Source organism: Leucoraja erinacea, chromosome 13 (genome assembly GCF_028641065.1).
Source record: "Leucoraja erinacea ecotype New England chromosome 13, Leri_hhj_1, whole genome shotgun sequence".
Classification (NCBI taxonomy): Eukaryota; Metazoa; Chordata; class Chondrichthyes; order Rajiformes; family Rajidae; genus Leucoraja; species Leucoraja erinaceus.
Genome location: NC_073389.1, coordinates 33,675,428 through 33,697,868, shown reverse-complemented (window position 1 = coordinate 33,697,868; position 22,441 = coordinate 33,675,428). Strand labels below are relative to the sequence as shown.

At 42.9% G+C, this 22,441-nt stretch overlaps 1 protein-coding gene across 1 annotated transcript in view; it reads right to left on the bottom strand.

The window, feature by feature from the left end:
• Window positions 1–4,310: 4,310 nt before the first annotated feature.
• The window catches only part of LOC129702836 (histone-lysine N-methyltransferase SETDB2-like), a 69,147-nt gene continuing 51,016 nt past the window's right edge, over window positions 4,311–22,441 (bottom strand). The window contains exons 21-24 of the mRNA XM_055644863.1: window positions 13,894–14,044; window positions 8,132–8,418; window positions 7,025–7,113; window positions 4,311–6,743 (exon numbers count right to left, since the gene is read on the bottom strand). Of these exons, the coding sequence (XP_055500838.1) occupies window positions 6,626–6,743; window positions 7,025–7,113; window positions 8,132–8,418; window positions 13,894–14,044 (645 nt within the window). The 3' untranslated portion in view covers window positions 4,311–6,625. The remainder of the gene's footprint in view (window positions 6,744–7,024; window positions 7,114–8,131; window positions 8,419–13,893; window positions 14,045–22,441) is intronic.

Sequence of the window (22,441 nt, the reverse complement as noted above, 5' to 3'; positions counted from 1 at the left end):
GTATCTTTGATTGCGGCCGCCACCACCGAACCCCCCGACCCACCATTGCACCCCAAAGATGATAGAGCTGAGTTATATGATATTTGATTGCACCCTTCTTCACGGCGGGCTTGTGATCTTTGCTTGTGATGTCTTGTATGTATGTGAGTGTTGTTTGCTATGTCCCTATGTTCGAGGAATATAATGGGTAACAGCCGCCCATTCTCGGACTTGAATCTCAGCTCGAACAATCTCCTGGTCACTGGACCTAATGTGTCCGCGGGCCATATTGTGGAGACTAACCCCTTACAAAATAAAACCAAAAACGTACAGAAGTGTTAAAATTGTCTTTATTATTGTGGTGAGTAAAGAACTATTAAACATAAGTCTAATAACTTTCCAATGTACCGACAAATCCAGTTTCCCAATGGCCGTTGATGGAAAATAACATTTTCACGACAGAATATCTAGAAAATAAAAATATTTTCACACCTTTCTTTTTTATTGGGGAACCTAAAGAATGACAGATCGGGTTGTTTAGATTTACGATTAGAATACTTGATAGCAGAGCAGTGAGATGAAATTTAGATCGGGACGCCATGACAGTGTGGGGGAAGCCCAATAAATGCCTCAAAAAATGGCGTCGACGATCACACACGTCATACTACGCGTTTTTCGAGGAGTGGTCTATCTTGCTCCTCTAGGATCTTTGGTCAGAGCTAAGAGAAAAAAAGTTGGGGAGGGTTGTGGACAGGTAAAGAGGATATCTGTGATTCCTTCTCTCCAGAGACGCTGCCTGTCCCGCGGAGTTACTCCAGCATCTGCAGTTCTTTCCTACACAACGAGTTAAGGGTTACTTTGGGGATAAGCAGTATCCTTTTGGTTATTGCATTAATGGGGCTTTTGGTTAATGTATTAAAGAGGCAGACAGTCAGGGAGAGAGAGCATGATCCTTGGTTCATAAAAAGTTACGTAATGAGGGCATTTAGAGAGTTACGTTACAGATTTCCTATGTAAAAGTTATGAAGTGCATGCCCAATGGGTCATTTGGAGTGCTAATGGAACACTAGGCCAATATCGAAGATGGATAATAGTAAGATTAAACGAGAACTTACCAGTTTGAAGTTTGATCTTTATTTTATGAGTTACGTCGAGGGACTACGTGAAGAAGGCCGTCCAGGCGCACACGCGTCAAACTTCAAAGCAGCGGTGTGAAATCACAGATGATATACTCTGAAGCATAATAGTAAGCTACTTGATAGAAACTTAACTTACCTTTGATCTTTTTAGGGTGGGAGCGGAGGGCACGTAGTCCCTCGACGTAACTCCTCATACAATAAAGATCAAACTTCAAACTGGTAAGTTCTCGTTTAATCTTACTATTTTACTTCGGAGTCACGTGAGTGACTACGTGAAGATTTTAAAGCTTCTGTGATTACAGGCCGTAGATTGGGTTCCGGCGTATCACTGCATTTTGCTTGACTCGATGAGTGAAAAACCATCAACCAGTCTGAAAAAGGGTTTCGGCCCGAAACGTTACCTATCTCCTACGCTCCATAGATGCTGTTGCACCCGCTGAGTTTCTCCAGCATTTTTCAGTACCTGCAAACCATCATACTCGTTTAATTAAATAATGGTTTATTTTATGTTAATATTATGTGTCCCATTTTAATCTCTAGAGACATTTAATACTGAATTCAAAACCGTACCACCAAATACACCAGGGTCTGCAATTTCTTTGTGATAATACTTGTGCAACATCCTTTCATTTTCCCAACCTGCGGCCGAAAGGATATGGTCTATTGGAACGTCCAAATCCTTGGCCGCCAATGTTGCCGCCACCCTGGTGGAATGAGAATTTAAATTTGTCAGTATCAATTCCTGCATCCAATAGCACCTTCTTCAGCCATCTTGAAATTGTTTGTGTTGTCACTTTTTTTTGTGTGTGACTTTTTATGGCTGATGAATAATCCAGATTCTACACCTCTAAGATGTTTGGTAGTCTCAATGTAGTATTTTAAATATGTAACTACACAAAGTCTTTGATCTGCAGGATATGCTGAAAATCAATTTACACCCCGAGACTCCTGGTCTGCTCTGTTTTAGCAGGTCATAGACATAGAATGTAATTTCCTCTGTTTTCATTCCCATTCTGTCTATCCTTAACTTGTGTAATGATTGTACTCTTTAAGCTGATACTAAAGCCATTAACATGACTACTTTCATCGTAATTTTGTCTAACGACAAATTTGAGATGGGATCACAATCCCTAAGTAGTGATAGTACATCACTCATATTCCAGATTTCCGTATATCTCGGTCTGGGAGGTTTAGCATTAAAGATGCCCTTCATGTATCTACAAATCAAAGGGTGTGATCCTAGAACTTGATGTTCCGATGGTCTCGATAAGTATGCCGACAAAGCATTCCTTGCTGCGTTGATCACACTACAGCTTAAATTATCATCAAAATGTAATTTTGACAAATTTCTGCAACATCTGAAGCGTCTGCAGTGTGGTAAGAAATATTTTGTGTTGAAGAAGAAGAAACTGTTCCCATTTCTTAATGTAAGAAATGTACTGCTTGTGTTTGGAGCATCAAGACAACGGAACGTTAGCTTGACATTTAGCTTGAAAAGCCAAGATTTCAAGAAGGCACATACACTCCCATGGCGTGAAACTGCCATTGATTTATTTATCTCTGATATTTTTTACTATAATAAAGTCGAGTATAACCTTGAGAAACAGCACCTGTCTTCCTTCTGGGCACATTGCAGCACATTCTGGACTCAATGTTGAAGTATACAACTACAGTACGAGCGTCCTGGGCTTAGCACATAGATCTAGTCACCAAGAAATCATACCAGTGCTTCTATTATTGGAAGTTTAAAGAAATTCAGCATGTTACCAAATACTCTTAATAAACTTCTACCAATGTACTGTAGAAAGTATTCTGATCAGTGGCATCATGGCCTGGTATGGCAATTCCAATGCACATCACAGGCACAGCCCTTCCTATCATCACAAGCATCTACATAAGGTGCTGTCTCAAGAAGGCAGCAGCCATCAATAGGGATCCCCGTCATCTGTGCTATGCCCTGTTCTCGCTGCTACCATTGGGAAGGAAGTACGAGAGCCTTAAGACCCACACCACAGGTTCAGGTGCATCTACTTTCCTACAATCATCAGTTTAATGAACCTTTCTAATCCTATTTCAGCAGAGGAACACTAGAGGCTACCTCTTGCATTAGCATGGAGTTGTTTTCTAACTCCATGCTAATCCCTCTTCCTAACCCTATCCTCCTCCATTTCCCCACCCCCCCCCAGCACTCCCTCCCCCTCCCCCTCGTCTTCACCTACCCTCATCATTTCCCTAGGACACCACCTGCCTTATATCCCCCAAAATGTAATTGTTACTGCAGTGTTTTTGCGAAGATGTAAAGACAACCACACACACACACACACACACACATAAGCACAAGATCAAACTTTTAATAAATACTAGACCAAGTGCAGACCCGTTGGGTCTCTTCCCCCAACGTGTGGTTGCAGGGGAGATGGGGGGGGGCTGGGCGGCATGCGGCATCACACACACTAACTTACCCCCTCCCCTCTCCCCCCTTCCCTTCCCCCCTTCTCTACCATTTCGGTATGGATTCAGAGTTCGGAAATCCACTCCTTGGTCGATTATTTCCCCAGATTTTGAATAAAATTGATCACAAAACTCACTTTAAAAAAAATAAATGGTAGCTTGAGCTGCTGACGTCACAATGGCCACATTCCCACCAATCGAGGCCCACCTGCCTCCAGGCGCCACCACCTCCGCTGCTGTGGATTAAAGCCCAGTACAAGTACGCTCGGGCCCCCCCGCAGCTGGTCCCCCCCCCCCCCCCCCGTTCTCAAAATGCTCTGCAGATGCGAACATTACTCCCTCTGGGAAATCTGAAATTCCTCCGTTGATCGCACGGACACGGGGAATCGCCACGCGAGAGCTGCAGAGGCTCTCCACGCCACCCGAGGTTGGCCCCGTCGGAGCCGCCCGCTCACCGAGTTGAGGTCCGCCCTCTCCCTCTTTCTCCCCCATCCTCTCCCCATCCTCCTTACCTCTTCCCCCCCTCCCGCTGCAAACCCAATGTGCTGCCAGTCGCGCCTCTCGCAAGTCCTTTGATTAAAAAAAATCTCTCTCCCCCCATCTCTCTCTCTCCTCCACCTCTCCCATCCCCCTCCCTGTCCCCCCCCCCCCCCCTCGCTGTTCCTCCCCTCCCTGTTCCCCCTCTCCTCCCCCCTCCCTTTAGTACCCTTTTAACTTAAAAAGGCATTGCGGGTTTCAGCCGCGCATGCACAGTTTGGTGGAATATTGCGTTGGGAGAAGCGAGCCCAATGAGTCCGCACTTGGGTCTAGTATAAAAATAAAATTCAGAACACAAAATTGGATTGAATACAACTTAACATTAAACATTTTTAAGTATCAATATTCAGTGTTGTGGATATTATAATAAACAAAATAACACAATGTAATTTAGGGAGACAAGATATCCTGGTTAATCCAGTTAATTCAAACTGGTGACAGAAATGAGCCTTTAAATAATTTTAAAACTACTGGTATAAAATGTTTAATTGATATGATTTCATTGAACATTATACAATCAAAATGAGGCATCAAGTATTCACAAATATGGAATCATCGTTTGGAATAACTTATTTCAAGATCGGGTTGTTTGTTGTTAAGTTTTATTTGGTTTTCAAGCTGTTAACTCAAAACCAAAGTAAAAATAATACAGCAGTCATCTTATAGCAGAGACACAAACATATTTTCACAACTCTCCCAAGATCATAAATGAGGCAAAACCCATAAAGTAGCCAAACAAATGCAGAAGATGATTCACAGTGCATTGATGACCCCACATTTGCTTGAAAAGCCGTTACAGTCAAGTGTCAAGCATGTAAGAATAAACACTCTCTCTCGCTCTCTCTATACATATACATAACTAAAACTCTCAGCTTGTTTGTTTCTATGTGTGTGATTCTGTCTGCGTGCATGTGTGGATGTCTGCGTATGTGATCCTGAAATTGTGCCAAAACAGTACACGATAGCGCTACAATTTTTGGACCACCTTACTTACAATCTTCCTGTGGTGTGGTGTATCAAGATTTGTTCATATTGATGGTATATTTTACAAGTTATTCACATTTTTAACTTTACAAAGTCTTGATTGAGAAGTTACAGTGGCAGTTAGCAACTATGACGTCACAATGGGATCTCATTTACATAAACAGCCGACTTAACTTTTCACTGTAAAAAATTCAATTGCACTTGCTGGCCTTGCCCGTTACAATGTTGCAAATCACAGGACACCGAGTCCTGGCAGCAAGTGCAATTGGTTTTTTTACAATGAAAAGTCAATTTTTTTAAGTTTAAAAAGAGGGAGGGTGAAGAGGAGGGGGAAGGAGTGCTGGGAAATAAGGGAAATGAGCCGCCCCTGCGCAGTTGGGAACTATGGGTGAGTGGTGGAATATTGCGTTGGGGGAAAGGCTTGCGTTGGGGGAACGCGTGAGTGGTGGAATATTGCGTTGGGGAACGGGCTGTGTTGGGGGACCAGGCCTCCCGTGGGGGCTATGGGTGAGTGGTGGAATATTGCGTTGGCTGGGGAACTGGCCTCTTGTGTGATAGGGACACAACGGGCCACACTTGGTCTAGCATGCATTAAATTTAAACAGAAAATGTTGCCAACAGTTTTTTTTTAAATTTCCATTTACATCTGTGAAGATTTTGACTCAAAATACCTACTCTGTTTCCCTTTCCACAGATGTTGCCTGACCTACTGAGGATTTCCAGCATTTTATATTTTTATTTCAGATTACCAGCATCTTCAGTTTTTTAGTTTTCCATGCACATTTAATTTAACTTCATTCGTTTTAATGACGTTTTCTTTATTCGTTCATCTTTTCTCTTCCTCTTCCAAATCACTGATACTGATCCCATAAATGAGAAACAGGTACATACTTCACCAATAGCTTGGCTTTCCTTTAAAACTAGTGACTGCCACTAGGTTATTTGACATCAGGGTAGGGAGTTGACACATCTCCCCCGGGATCTATCACTCCTACCATCACCCCCAACCGCAAGGAGTTTCTGAATAACACTGAGTAGCAAAGCAACCTTCAGCAATTTAAATCAGGTAATATATCTCAAATCATGAATCAAATCTGGAGCCCACTACTGTGTAAAACCGGGTACTATTATATTACAGGGCCTTTAGTCCCACAGATAAAATCTATCATTTTGTACAGAGTAAATAAAGTTACACAAGTCTTATGATAATCACAAAATACATAAATTCAACATTCAAATTAAAAAAATAAAGTATTGCAATTAATTGTCCAGCCAAAATGTAATCAAATGGTGAAGTTTGCAGGATCACTTAAATTTACTTCCAATGTATAAGATGATGTTCTTATTTTGGTTCCCAGTGAGGCAAGAGTATTTATTTGTCACATGTACCAGATATGAACATGGATAATTAATTTCTTAGTTGCTGCAGTTTTACTGACACATTAGTCATTTACAATTCATATTAGAGTTAATTAAGATATATTTAAAGAATTATATCCTCATTTCCCAACCTTGCAACGATTAAACTGGAGGTATCACACTATAATGTTCCTGCATTTGATGGATCCACAAAGACATGGAATTTCTTCTTCGGGTATGGTTCCCACCGAGTAATTGTAGTCCCATGTCAACTCTGATCCTGCTTTAATATACCTAACAAAAACAGGCACACACAATGAGTCTCTCAATAAAGGAAGAGGTGGCCTTCCTCATTAAGACAGCTTTCAAACCATTGTAATTGAGAGCAAGAGTCAAACACATGATTAAATATGGTACAAAGTTTGATGGCTTTAGATTATTCTTATAAAATAAGTCGTTCAATATTGGTGAGTAATTAATGAATTAAAGCCATGTGTCAGCTGTTTTCTGAAATTATTTTTAAAAAACTGTTATTAATATATTTATCAAATAAGTGCCTGTTAATACCTACTTACCTATTGGTAAAAAAAGCCACCCATGGAAAATTCTTATCATGAGTATCGACAAAAACATTTTGTACCATTAGATTTGGATCACAGCTATGCTGCAAACAAGGACAGAAAATAAGGATCAGATTACACAAACCAGGACAAGCAAAATAGAAAAAAATGTAATTGAAGATATTTCATGTCACCCCTGAAAGAGCTAATAGTCAAATATAGTTTACAAAATGGAGTTGTTCTTCTCCAAAAGCATGATCTAGTAGAACAAAATTATGGCTCGGTGCCAAGTCCGAATGAATTAGTAAATTATATTGAACACAATATGGAGGACAGGTTATCTTTTTAATAAAGAAATCAAGATGGAATCCTGCAGTAATAACATGTGCTTCTTTCAAGGCCATAAAGAAGCCTAGATTGAAAAAATAGCTGACGCTCCAGAGATAAGTAAGAACTTGTTATTGGATGAGCTTGATTTGGACCCAGCTTTTCCTATATTCTGAAAGGCTATAGAATCTTTCAGTCATGCCATATTCAGACTTGGTAGGAATGTTTTACTGATAAGAAAAATGTATAATTGTGCTAACTTTCCTTTGTTCTGTGAGTGGAGCCCAAGAAGCAATGAGCAACGTTTGTGCTCATTGTGGATCTTGCCACTCCTGTCTGACGAATCAATTAAAGATTGCCATGGTTTACCTTTAACAATTTTGTTGCTATCTGCTTTTTAAGAAATAAACTTTGACCCCCCCCCTCCCACAGTTTGAAGCTACCTTTTTTCTCTTTCTCCAGTTCTGACAAAGGGCCTTCCACCTGAAACTTTAACTGTTTCTCTCTCTACAAATGCTGCCTGATTTGCTGAGTGTTACCAACATCTTCTTAGATTTACATTTTTTTTAGTATCTGCTGTTTGATTTTTTTTTACATTTTGTGTAATTAAACAGCACTTTTCAAGTGAAGGAATATGATGTTTCTTCCATTTGTGTTCACAGCTCATTGCCTTTCCCATTTTAGTTATAGTACACCACACCCACTTCTACAGTAATGGAAAATTCATACAATTTACAAAGATGTTCAGCAGACAAATGTGTCAGTTTCTATTTCCTGTAATTATTGGTTACTTACATTAAGAAAACGACCTATATTTCCTTCTTTTGTGGCATCCAAAAGATAACAGCAATCCTCTTGCTCATCACCAACGCAGATTCTGTGTAATTTTAACATTGGTTGCTTATGATTGTCATCTTGAATCAATTTGTTTTGTATATTTCCATTTTCATTATTTATTTTATTTTCCTGTTTATCTGTTTCTTGTTGTGCTTGTTGAGAGAACAAAGGACATTCAAGAATGTTTCCAGAAGGGATATGATGACTTTTTCTGTAATCAAAGCTGCTCTTGTTTGTTGAGACTCCTATAAAGTTACAAGTGTATACAGTTAGTAAGTCCGAAACATTTCTGATGTTACCGTGATGAAAAGCAAACTATCAATCAGGGTATATTTAATTGCAATCAACTTCAATAACTGTTTAGCTGACACCTGAAAATCAAAGCAAAATATTTCCACTGTTCATCACAAAGATTTCCACTTACATCTGTGGACAGAAGTACAGATCTGAAATGCTTACTCTGCTTCTCTTTCCGCAAATGTTACCCGACCTTATGAGGGTTTCCAACATTTTCATTTTTATTTCAGTTCACCAGCAGCTGCAGATGTTTCTATTCCATGTACATTTAATTTTAACGTCATTAATTGTAATCACCATTTCTTAATTTAAGCATCTTTTATGTCCTCTTACAAGTAACTGGCACTAATCCCGTAAATGAGATACAGGCATGAACTTCACCTAAAGGTTTGGTTTCCTTTGCAAATTAGTGAGCGCCATTAGGTCATTTGATTGCAATGTTAGGGGATGGAAAGTTCTCCTGCAAGCATCTACCACCACCAACCCTAAACCTCCCATACAATTTCTGATTAACACTCAGGAGTGGCAAAGCAACATTCAACAATTTAAATTGAGTAACATTTCTCAAAGCACAAATCAAATCTGGAGCCCAGTGCTGTGTAATAAGGAATACAATTGCCTTGCAGGGCTTTTAGCCCCATAGAGAAAATCTGCCTTTGTACATAGGAATTAAAGTCATACGTTTTATGATAATCACAAAATCAATAAATTCAATTAATTTCGACATTTAAATTCAAAAATAAAAGTCCAGCTGCAGGATAATAAAGTTAAAGACAACAGTATACAATTGCCCAGGCAAAAAGAAAATGGTGAGGTTTGCAGAATGATTTTAATTTATTTTTGACATACAAGATTATATTCTTGTTTTGGTTCCCAGTGAGTGAAGAATGTTTATTTGTCACATGTACCGGATTTGAACCAGAACAATTAAATTCTTACTTGCTGCAGCTTTACAGGGAAATAAGATATTTGCGATTCACATTACACTGAATGAACAGAGAAAGGAGGTAGTTTCAATAAGAAATCAAGAATTCATCTTCACAATGACTGTAGTGATATTGATATAATCCAAAAATAGATTGGCTAGACTGAGGTTGTAGATTGGAGTTTTTCCACCATGTGTTGTTTCCCAAAATATCTGTTCTAAGTCCAGTCTGCCAGCTATGCCAATTCAGTTATAGAATGACTCAGAGGTCTCTACCTAGCATATATTTCCTGCCTTTGCTACTACCCTGTATTAATATTTCTCTCATGTGGTGCTCAACATGACTCGCTATTCATCAACTGTCAGGTAACGTTAGATGACTGCCCATACCTGTTGACTGACATGAAATGCAAGTTTACTTTTCCCAAGACCACTTCCTTTCATTTCTATAATACTGTGTCACCATAATAGTAGGTCTATTCTTACGGTGTTAATAGACAAGACTGAGATGTAAATTAGGTTTTTAATCTCAATTCTGATACACACCAAGAAGTTGCTGACTTTGCAGGGTTTCTTTTAAAACTTGGAGCACCTCTGTCATATCAGAATTTGAAGATAGGCACAAAATGCTGAAGTAACTCAGCGGCACAGACAGACTGGAGAGAAGGAATTTGTGACGTTTCGGCTTGAGACCCTTCTTCAGCTCAGTCTGACGAAGGGTCTCGCCCCGAAACGCCACCCATTCCTTCTCGCTAGAGATTCTGTTTGTCCCGCTGAGTTACTCCATCATTTTATGTCTATCTTCGGTTTAAACCAGCATCTGCAGTTCCTTCCTACACATATCAGAATTTGAAGTTAATTCAGAGCGGTGCGTCCTGTTTATTGTTGTCATGCAATGTTACAACTGTTTCAGGGAGCAGCTGATAATCAACCATTTTCCTATAGGTCTGTAGTCAGAGGTAGTAACGGAAGTTTATTTCTTTAAAAGATATAAGTGAACCAGTTTGCTTTTACACCAATAGAAACATCATTAAGGACATTTTTTTAATTTTCAAATATAAATCCACCATGAATGTGCTGGCATTTTAATTTCCAAATTATCATTGCAGTAGTATAATCATTATACCATCCCTTGATTTGCACATAAGAAGGATGACATAAACAGGGAAAAGCCAATAAAAATTGGGTTGGGAGATATGTAACATTGAATGACTTGGTTCTGGCAAGCTTGGAAAGTAAAGCGTTGCACATTGTTCCTTTGATTAAGGGATGTGGTTAAAGATTATAACACAAAAAGGCTGTATGCAGCAGGTTTTTTTTCAAAAAAACAACTATGTGGTTAATGATACACAGGAAGCATACAGAGAAGATGGCAAATAATCCTTTGCGCTGGTACATGAAGCTTCAATCTTGAAAATAGATTTCCTGTGCCACAAGAATCTGGAACAAAGACAGCAAGTGAAAAATCTGCCAAAGTATTTGGAACGGAGCAACAAATGTGGATTATAATTGTTGGATGTGTGGAATTGAAGGCAGTTGCAGAAATATATGCAGATACACCACTACTACTTGTAAAAGGTGACTAAAGTCACATCAGATGAGTTAGCTCGAGAGGCTGGGGTATACCCGGAAAACAACCAATCACAGTATAAAATTGGTAGTTAATACTGGAATCAGTTCAGTAACACCTCTGTGATGAAAGATCATTAACCTGAAAAGTCTCTCCGTCTCCACAAATGCTGCTATAATACTGAAATCAGTAATATCTCCTTTTGCTGGAGATATCTTGACTGCAAGCAGCAAATTTTGACAATAACTAGTATCCTTCATTTCTAAAAAACTAGAGATCTGAAATTCATCTCAAAGGTTTCTTCCCACACTATTTCCTGCAGCAGGGTCTAGACTCATTAGGGTCTAGACTTGCTCTCCCCAACCTATTTCTCACGTATATGACAATCCTTATATCACAACCATCAGATTCCAGACTTGTATCAACACCTCTATGTCACCATCACCACTTGAACTCTCCACTGTTCTATTTGACCTGTTGCTTACACTTTGGAGGAGCTGAACTACCAACATCAGGAGGAAGGCCAACTTTCACTTTGCACAGTCCATAAACGTGAGACCGTACTAAACATGGATGCCTGACATATTAACTCACTGCTGAGCTCATTGACTTAGGTTTCTGCCCTGGCAAATCCACAATTAAAAAAAAAAAATCATTTTCAAATCCTTCCACATTCCCATTAGTTCCCACCTATAAAACATCCTTCATTCCTCCATTCATCCGAGTTTGCAAACTTCCTGTAATTTGTTTAATATTGTTTGAGTTCTGATTAGTTTAAACATAGTAAAGTTGCACTCATTCACAATATTATAGTGCTACAGCGGGGTTAATTTGATGATATTGGTGTATTTCAATTATCAGGAAATACAATCGCTATCTACAGTGGCTTGCAAACGTTTTCATACCCCTTGAACTTTTACACATTTTGTCACGTTACAACCACAAACGTAAATGTATTTTATGTGATAGACCAACACAAAGTGGTGCATAATTGTGAAGTGGAAGGAAAATTATACATGGTTTTCAAAATTTTTTTACAAATAAAAAACTGAAAAGTGTGGCGTGCAAAAGTATTCAGCCCCTTTGTAAAACCACCTTTGGCTGCAATTACAGCTGCAAGTCTTTTGGGGTATGTCTCTACCAGCTTTGCACATCTAGAGACTGACATTTTTGCCCATTCTTCTTTGCAAAATAGCTCAAGCTCAGTCAGATTGGATGGAGAGCGTCTGTGAACAGCAATTTTCAAGTCTTGCCAGAGATTCTCAATTGGATTTAGGTCTGGACTTTGACTGGGCCATTCTAACACATGAATATGCTTTGATCTAAACCATTCCATTGTAGCTCTGGTTGTATGTTTAAGGTCATTGTCCTGCTGGAAGGTGAACCTCTGCCCCAGTCTCAAGTCTTTTGCAGACTCTAACAGGTTTTCTTCCAAGATTGCCCTGTATTTGGCTCCATCCATCTTCCCATCAACTCTGACCAGCTTCTCTGTCCCTGCTGAAGAAAAACATCCCCACAGCATGATGCTGCCACCACCATGTTTCACAGTGGGGATGGTGTGTTCAGGGTGATGTACAGTGTTAGTTTTCCGCCACACATAGCGTTTTGCATTTAGGCCAAAAACTTCAATTTTGGTCTCTTCTGACCAGAGCACCTTCCTCCACATGTTTGCTGTGTCCCCCACATGGCTTGTGGCAAACTGCAAACGGGACTTCTTATGGCTTTTTTTCAACAATGGCTTTCTTCTTGCCACTCTTCCATAAAGGCCCGATTTGTGGAGTGTACGACTAATAGTTGTCCTGTGGACAGATTCTCCCCCCTGAGCTATGGATTTCTGCAGCTCCTCCAGAGTTACCATGGGCCTCTTGGCTGCTTCTCTGATCAATGCTCTCTTTGCCCGGCCTGTCAGTTTAGGTGGACGGCCATGTCTTGGTAGGTTTGCAGTTGTGCCATACTCTTTCCATTTTCGGATGATGGATTGAACAGTGCTCCGTGAGATGTTCAAAGCTTGGGATAATTTTTTATAACCTAACCCTGCTTTAAACTTCATCCTTGACCTGTCTGGTGTGTTCCTTGGGCTTCATGATGCTGTTTGTTCACTAATGTTCTCTAACAAACCTCTGAGCCTTCACAGAACAGCTGTATTTATACTGAGATTAGATTACACACAAGTGGACTCTATTTACTAATTAGGTGACTTCTGAAGGCAATTGGTTGCACTGGATTTTATTTAAAGGTGTCAGAGTAAAGGGGGCTGAATACTTTTGCACGCCACACTTCTCAGTTTTTTATTTGTAAAAAAATGTGAAAACCATGTATCATTTTCCTTCCATTTCACAATTATGCGCCACTTTGTGTTGGTCTATCACATAAAATCCCAATAAAATACATTTACGTTTGTGGTTGTAACGTGACAAAATGTGGAAAAGTTCAAGGGGTATGAATACTTTTGCAAGCCACTGTATATTCAAATTACATAGGGCCTTAGTGAGACCGCACCTGGAGCAGTGGGAACAGATTTGGTCTCCTCAACTAAAACAGAAAGGTCTATAATTTGCCTTAATATTATCGCAGTGAAGATTCACAAGAATATTTCAAGAGTTGGTGGTAAGACTTATAGTGAGAATCTAGAAGCCTTAGTTGAGTCTTGGGATGCAGACTAAAACCTTCAGCACTGAGAGGCCAAAGATTTTTATTTTCATTTCAGGGTAATAAATCTGTTGAATTTTCTATCACTTACTATTTCCTCAAAAATATATAAACGGCATAACGAGCTTTAATCTATGACCGCACTGAATGGCAGAGCAGGCTATAAAGGACTGAATGACCTGCTGCTACTATTTTCTATGTTCTATTCTTTGTTAACACCAAAAGGGTAGAAAGATCCAGGCTTTAATCTTGAAATAATGTTTTTCTTTCTTGAAATACCTTCATCATTGTTGATCAGATGATTATCTGATAAAGTCTTGAGTTTCTTTGGTGAAGATAGCAGTAATGTTCTGGAGTGTCTTTTGGGTCGCTCTGCTGATGATACCCTTTCATCCTCCTCAGAACTACTGTGCATAAATAATTTCTGGTCCTGAAGCACAAAAATTCAAACCAATTTTTCGAGCCAAATAGATTCCAATAATAGCAACTTGCTATATATTTTGCTAGTATTCTCAAAGAGCAAAATTAAACCGAATCCTGAATAATCAGGAGCAAGAATAAGAATACATTAATGGTGTAAAGCAGTTTTACAAATGTACATCTTTTAACTAATTAAAACAAAACAGCGCTGCATGACATGATATTGACAAATTAGGCATTGCAAGAGTCATCAACTAATTATAAACTTCTCTGTAAAATTATTATCTTGTAAAAACACATTGCTTTGGACCTTCTGTCAATTCCGGGTGGGTTATGCACTATAAATGGTTTCTGTTTCCACAAAAATGTTCTCATTTTAGGCCAGGAAGAGAACCAATTGCTGCACAGTCAGAAAGCATCTGCTCACATCATTAACTTTCATCTATTTGAAACTCTCAAAATTCGGTAAAACTCAATGTCTTCTAGCTCCTGGGTAGAAACAGTAAACAAACACAAGCAGCACAGTGGCACAGCGGTTGAGTTGCTACCTTCCAGCGCCAGATACCCAGGTTCGATCCTAACTACGAGTTTTCCCTGGATGCTCCGGTGTCCTCTCACACTCCAAAGACGTACAGGTTTGTAGATTAATTGGCTTTGGTAAAAATGTAAATTGCTCCTAGTGTGTGTAGAATAGGTATTAATGTATGGGGATCGCGGTCGGTGGGGAGCCGGAGGGTCGAAGAGCCTGTTTCCTCGCTACATCTCTAAACTAAACAAGCCTGTGTTGACCACTGCCATTGATTGGATGGATATCTACATATGCACTTTGGCTTTTGGGTTCTTTAAAGTGAAGAAGGGCCAGGAATACCACCAGACAGATGTGGATAAATGAGTCAGAGACATACAACATGGAAAGTCACCAACTACATACCAACTTTTCCTCTCACATCCCCATCAACAATCCCCTCCACTCCTGCTACCCATCTACAGCAAGAGCAATTAACAGTGGGTAATTAGCCCACATAACCACAAGTCTTGTGGCACATGGGAGAAAAATCGGAGCACCGCATGGTCATAGGGAGAATGTACAAAGTCCACACAGCCAGCACCCAATGTCGGGATCAACCTTGGGTCTCCAGAGCTGTGAAACTACAGTGTTAACCACTGCAAGACCTTGCCACCTTGTAAATTGCTCTAACATATGCTTAACTAAAATTGTAACAGTCATTAATGTGAGACAGCTTCACACCACTGAACAGACAAATGGTTTTAGATTTAGTACAGTTCAAAAATATAATGTCGTAAGATTCTTGCATGCACACTATGGCCATATCTTCTTGAGTAAATTGCAAATTCTTGGGCACTGAGGCTTTGAACTGGTGACCTTGCACAGATTTTTAAAATAACCTCATCATGGTTTATGATCTTGTGACTAGATCATGGTGATTACAAATATAATTTCTTTAACCATTTATTTATGTCCAGCTTCAGGGTGTATTCCACTGGACCAAACCTGGGAATTAAACATTCAAGAGTGGCACCAAATATAGAGCTAAATGCATTTCGTGGTGTCTCTGTACTGTACATTGACAAATGACAATTGCAAAAAATCTTATAATCTGAAGGTAACCTGCACAGAGCCGTAGGCACCAAATATAGATGGAAACAATCATAATAACACCAAAAAGGATACCCATTTGTCATATGGGCTCCCCAAATCAAGTATGGCAATGGATTCCATCAGATCTCCACCACCGGCCTCTGGGCTCACAAAACTATTTGATTAGCTTCATCTCCATTTTGAAGGTGCATCCTTTTATTCTGAGGCTGTTCCCTCTGGTTCTAGACTCTTCCATTACTGGAAACATCCATTCCACGTCCGCTTTATCCAGGCCTTTCATTATCTGGTAGGTTTCAATGAGATCCCCACTCATCCTTCTAAACTCTAGCGAGTACAAGCCCAGAGCCTTGAAATGCTCCTCATAAGTTAATCCAATCATCCCCAGGATCATTCTCGTAAACCTCCTCTGGACCCTCTACAAACCCAGCACATCCTTCAGATATGAAGCCCAAATTTGCTCACAACATTCTAAATGCCTGATAAAGCCTCAGCATTACATCCTTGCTTTTATATTCTGGTCTCCTCGAAATGAATGCTAACATGGCATTTGCCTTCCTTACTACTGACTCAACCTGCAGATTAACCTTTCGGGAATCCTTCACCAGCACTCCCAAGTCCCTTTGCCTCTCCGATATCTGAATCCTCTCCACATTTAGAAAGTAATCTATGCCTTTATTCCTTCTACAAAAGTACATGACTGTACACTTTGCAATGTGTTTTCCCGTTTGTAATTTCTTTGCCCACTCTCCCAACCTGTCCAAGTCCTTCTGCCGACTCCCTGCTTCTGCTCCCTGACATCACCTGCCCCTCCACCAATCTTTGTATCATCCGCAAACCTGGCTACAAAGCCTTCAATTCCCTCATCCAGATCATTAACATACACCATTAAACGTAGTGGACCCAACATCGATCCCTTGGAACACCACTGGCCGCCAACCAGAAAAAGGCCTCTTAATTCCCACTCTCTGCCTTCTGCTAGACCATAAATTTTCTATCCATGCTTGTGGCTTGCCTCTAATACCAAGGGCTCCTAACTTGTTTAGTTCCTAATTACCTTATCAAAGGCCTTCTGAAAATGCAAGTAAATTACATCCACCAAATCTCCTTTGTCTATCCTGTTTGTTACCTCCTTAAAAAACTCCAACAGATTCGTCAGGCAAGATCTCCCTTAACATGCTGACTTTGGCCTATTTTATCAACTTACAAGCACCCAAAACCTCATATGTAATAATGGACTCTAACATTTTACCCACCACAGAAGTCAAACTAACCAGCCTATAATTTCCTTTGTAGGTAGACACAAAATACTGGAGTAACTCAGAAGGTGAGGCAGCAGCTCTGGAGAGAAGGAATGGGCTTTTCGGGTCAAGACCCTTCCTCAGACTAATGTCAGGGGAGGGGGACCGGACAAAGATAGAATGTAGTCGGAAACAGTAAGACTAGTGGGAGAACTGGGAAGGGGAAGGAGATGGAGAGAGAAAGCAAGGGCTATCTGAAGTTAGAGAAGTCAATGTTCATACCGCTGGGATGTAAACTACCCAAGCAAAATATGAGGTGGGGTTCCTCCAATTTGTGCTGGGCATCGCTCTGATAATGGAGGAGGCCCAGGGCTGAAAGGTCATATTGGGAATGGGAGGGGGAGTTGAAGTGCTGAGCCACCGGGAGATCAGGTAGGTTAAGACGAACTGAACAGAGGTGTTCAGTGAAACAATCGCCAAGCCTGCGCTTGGTCTCGCGATATAGAAAAGTTGACACCTGAAACAGCGGCTACAGTAGATGAGGTTGGAGGAGGTGCAAGTGAACCTCTGCCTCGCCTGGTTAGATGGTTTGGGTCCTTGAACGGAGTCGAGGGGGGAGGTAAAGGGATAGGTGTTGCATCTCCTGCGGTTGCAGGGGAAAGTACCCTGGGGAGGGGGTGGTTTGGGTGGAGAGGGACGAGTTGACCAGGGAGTTTCAGAGGGAACGGTCTCTGTGGAAAGCAGAAAGAGGTGGAGATGGGAAGGTGGCCAGTATTGGGATCCTGTTGGAGGTGGCGAAAATGTTGGAGGATTAAATGCTGCATATAATCCTCCAACATTTTTGCCACCTCCAACGGGATCCCACTACTGGCCACATCTTCCGATCTCCACCCCTTTCTGCTTTCCGCATTTCCTAATTCTAGAGATTCATGAAAGATCACTACTATTGCCTCTACAATATCAACAGCTACCTCTTTCAGAGTCCTGGGGTGTGGTCCATCAGGTACAGGTGACCTATCTACATTTAGACCTTTCTGCTTCCCAAACATCTTCTCCTCTGTAATAGTGACTGCACTGGCTTTTGCCCCATGATTCTTGAATTTCTGGAACATTGCTGAGGTCTTCCACTGTGAAGACTGATGCAAAAACCATATTCAGTTCATCTGCCATTTCTTAGTTTCCCATTACTACTTCTCCAGTGTCATTTTCCAGTGGTCCAGTTATCTTCTGTTGGCTTTTAAAAGCTTCCCAATCCCCCTACTTCCCACTAATCTTTGCTATATTATATGCCCTCTCTTTCGGTTTTATGCTATTTTTGACTTCCTTTGTCAGCCATGGTTGCCTCCTTCTCCCCTAAGTAGGTTTGTTCCTCTTTGAGATGAAAAGATCCTGCATCTTCCAGATTATTCCCAGAAACTCCTGCCATTACTGCTCCACTGTCATTCCGGCTAGGGTCCCCTTCCAATCAACTTTGGCCAGCTCCTCTCTCATGCCTCTATTAAACATAGCCATTATGCATTCCCACCCAACCAATATTTATATCTCAACCAAAATCACAGAAACAGATAATCTTCTCGTCATCTGAATTGTTGTTCCAGATTAGCCCTGCGTGCAAACTGACTTTTACTGTTTTTTTTCTCTTACCTCCAATAGGAAATTCACATAACTGCTTTCCATATGCGGTAAGCATATGGAAAACAGTTGTGTGAGTTGTTCAATTCACCTTATAAATGTCAGATCTGCAAGGAATACTTTCACATCTAACATTATCAATATAATTACATTAGTGGACAGAATAATGGATCGGTTTCCTAAATACTTTTTAAAACAGGAAGAACGTCTGACATAACTGCTGCTTTTCGCTCCTATCAGATTGCAAAATAGTCTGCCATAATACTTTTCTTTCTTTTATAAAATTTATAAAATTCATTATAATATTCTTCTTTCTCTTGTAAAATTTATAAAATGTATCATAATATTCTTCCAATATTTTAATACAGTCTATGTTGCCACTATTATTGTTTAAGACATAGTGAAATTGGAGCATGCATAATCTCAACAAACAAAATTTGAATAGATGGCGGTTTGGCCAAATGTCGATGGAAATTAATGCAAATTGGACTTTCTAATTCCGGGTTTTTTCCTGCTGTTACTATAAAAGATTATAAGGAGAACTCATATCAAATCAAATAAGCGAGTTCGGTATTCTGACTGCACATGCCCGGATCATAGGTCACTAGCTATACAACAGTCTTGGCAACGGTGGTGCTGCATTGTGTGCAGGCTTGCGTTTCATCTAAGTCAGGTGGGGGTCGGGGTCGACTCTCCGTCTTTTCGCTTAAATCAAGTGAAGTTTCTGTTCTTACCTGGCAGGGGAGAGACCGTGCTCAAAAAGGCGGTTCTCCCAGAACGGATCAAGTGTAGTATCTGTTGATACTTGAGTAAAAGAGACTGTCTGTTCTTATCAGAACAGTTCTGGCGGTCCTATCGGGACAAGGGTCGTGGATCATGGATCCACATTGGAGGTCGCGTCTGTGACGAGGAGTCTGTCAGTTGCTGGCTTAGAGGTGGATCCATGCTGGTTGGGTAACCAACCTAACACCTCATCCAGTCACAATGGCAGCAGCAACTGGTGCGGGAGGACAGGGTATTCGCAATATCCTGCGAGCCAGTGTGAAGGACCTCAGCAAGGGGACTCCCTTCTCACGGGACCTGTTCGTGAGGAAGGTCTTGCTAGAGGTCTGCAAATTCGAGGCCAAGGACATCTACTGCCTCCAGGACTTCCCGGGTAAAGGAAACTTTGACATTACCTTCAAGTATCCGACTGGATGGCAGAAGTTGATGCAAGACTTCCCGGAGAAGGGGAACGAAGCTCCGCTGTCGCAGCTGAAGGTGCAGTCGCTCTTTCATCCCCCCCCACCCAGAAGGAACGGATGATCACAGTGCACATGTTTAATCCACATGTGCCCGTTGTGAATGTCCTCACCTTCCTTGCTCGGTATGTCAAGGGACCACGGAACTGTGTGGATGTGAAGGACCTATTCGGGATCTGGACAAGCGGCAAGTGAAGGTGAAGCTGAGGGTGGACGAGAAGGGAGCCATCATCCACCCTCCCTCAGTGTTCGCTATCGGAGGGAGCCCAGGCTGTGCAGGAATTGCAACAAGCCTGGGCATGTGGCAGGCCAATGCATTGCAATTGTCTGCAAGAACTACAAGCTGCAGGGCCACAAGACAAAGGACTGCTTAGTCAGCAAGAACTGCAACCTGTGCGGGGAGGCAGGCCACCTTTACAGGGCCTGCCCTAAAAGAGCCTGCACCTACGCAAAGGCGACAAGAGGGGCTTTTGCCAACATCCTCAGGGTGGGCGACGCCCCCAACCACTGCCAAGGCCCCAGCAGAAAGTGAGAACAGGGATGAGGACAGCCCGACCACCTCAAGCCCCCAATCGCTGGACAGTGACCCCCAGCGTCCTGTCCAGGTGGGAGAGTCAATGGAAGAGGGGAAACAGCAGGAGGAATGGCAGGTGATGAACAGGAAGAAACACTGGAGGGTTCTGCCCAAAGAGCCGAGGCCGGAAGGGACGGGTAAGTCCAAGAAAAGTGTCCTTTCCCAGACCGATGCCAGCAAGCTCTCCTCGTCTGAGGATGAGGCAACATAGAGGACCCGACAACGGAGGCAGAGGAAGAAAACGGGTGAGGAAAAGGGAAAGGCCACACCTATTGTCCCCCAGCACCAGGTGCAGACCAGGTGCAGTGCAGCGGCCGATGGGCCCCAGCTCCGGGAGCACTGAATCAGCCACCGTACCCCAGCTACAGTAGGCGGAGTGGTTGGTGCGCCCAGAAGGGGGTGGAACAAGGATGGTCCCCCCAACGACAACTCCCATTATGCCAGAGGATAACCCCCTGGCATCATTAAACGTGCGCAGTGTGAAGAACACTACGCAATGTGGGAATACCTTGCAGTACCTGGCCAAGGTCAAGGCGGAGTGACTTTTCTGTGGGAGTGCGGGCTGCCACACCTCCGCTGCTATCAGAGGTGGTCGCGATGGTGGCCCCGCTGTCTATCGGTGTGGTCGGGGGGTATTGACTGTCGCACTTCCGGCCTGGGGATCTTGCTGCGGGGAGAGAGCTTCGCCATCACTGCGGTCAGGGAGGAGGTGGGTGGGATTCCTCCTGGTGGATGTAATTTACCGTGGCTCGCCGCTCTGGCTGATTAATGTGCATGCCTCACCCGTGCAGAGCGAGCAGCTGGCCGTTTCTCCAGCAGCTCCCATCGCTGCTGGCCACGTCCCGGCAGCTCGTTCTGGCCGGTGACTTCAACTGCATCATTGATGCGGCTGGACGATCCGGCAGTGCCGACAACAGACTGGACAGCACCTCCAAGTTCCTAATGGATATGGTAAAAGACGCAAAGCTGCGCGACGCCTTCAGCCACCCTGCAGGTGGGTCCCAGGCGCGGTTCACCTGGTCGAGATTGGACGGTTCAGTCCGGTCCAGGTAGACTTCCTCTTCACGTCGAAGGCTGTCACGGTCAGACACACCGACCTCACGTCGGCGTTATTCTCTGACCACTGCCTCCTTCAGGCTTCCAGAGAGCAAGACAGAGTCAGAGGGAATTGTGTCAACTCCAGATAGATTTGCAGCAACTGCTCCTTCAGTCGAGAGGGGTGGATGTGAGGGAGGAGCCAACACCAAGGCTCGGTGGGGGAGGACCACAGTCTACGTTCCTTCCGCTGCTGGACATGGGGGGCAGAGTATGGTGGAGATGCCCCTCAAAATAAGGGAAGGGATTCCACACCAGTGGGCCACATGAGTGGCCCCACCGACCCTGCCTCCCCAGCTGCCAGGTTGTAGAATCCATTGGTTTTCATTGAATTTAAACTGAATTAAGTCAGTTCAAAAAACATCACTAATTCTTGACACATTCGGAACTTTTAATTTGGAGGGGGGGAAGACAGTTAGGGGAAAAAAAGGGGAGGGAGGGGCTGTAGGAGGGGAAGGGGACAGCTTAGATCGGAGAGGAGGGGATGGCTGGAGAGGCGTGTGGGGGGGGAAGGGGGGGGGGGGGGGAGAGGGGAGGGGAGGGCTGAAGGGGATGGGGGGAGAGAAGCGGGGGTGGTTAGAGAGGGGGGGGGGGGTGGTTAGAGAGGGGGGGTGGTTAGTGCGTTGTGTGTGAAGCAGCAGGCTGCTCCCCTGAATTCCATAGAGCTGCCGACAGCTTTCGTGCACGAGACGCGCACGCTTCATTTCCAGGACATTCTGAACGAGTGACGCACGGTTGCATTTCGCTCTCTCTGTTTCTCCCCCCCTCTCTCTCTCTCTCCCATCTCCCTCTCTCCCCCCTCTCTCTCTCCCCCCTCTCTCTCTCCCTTTCCTCTCCACCACCCCCCCTGCCCTCCCCCACCCTCCCTCCTCTAAACCCCCTTCCCCCCCTCCCCTCCACCCCTCCCCTACCACCTTCCCTCCACCCCCCATCCCCTCCCCACCCTCCCTCCCCCTCCCTTCCCCCCCACCCTCCCCCCCCTCCCTCCCCCCCCCCTCCCCCTCTC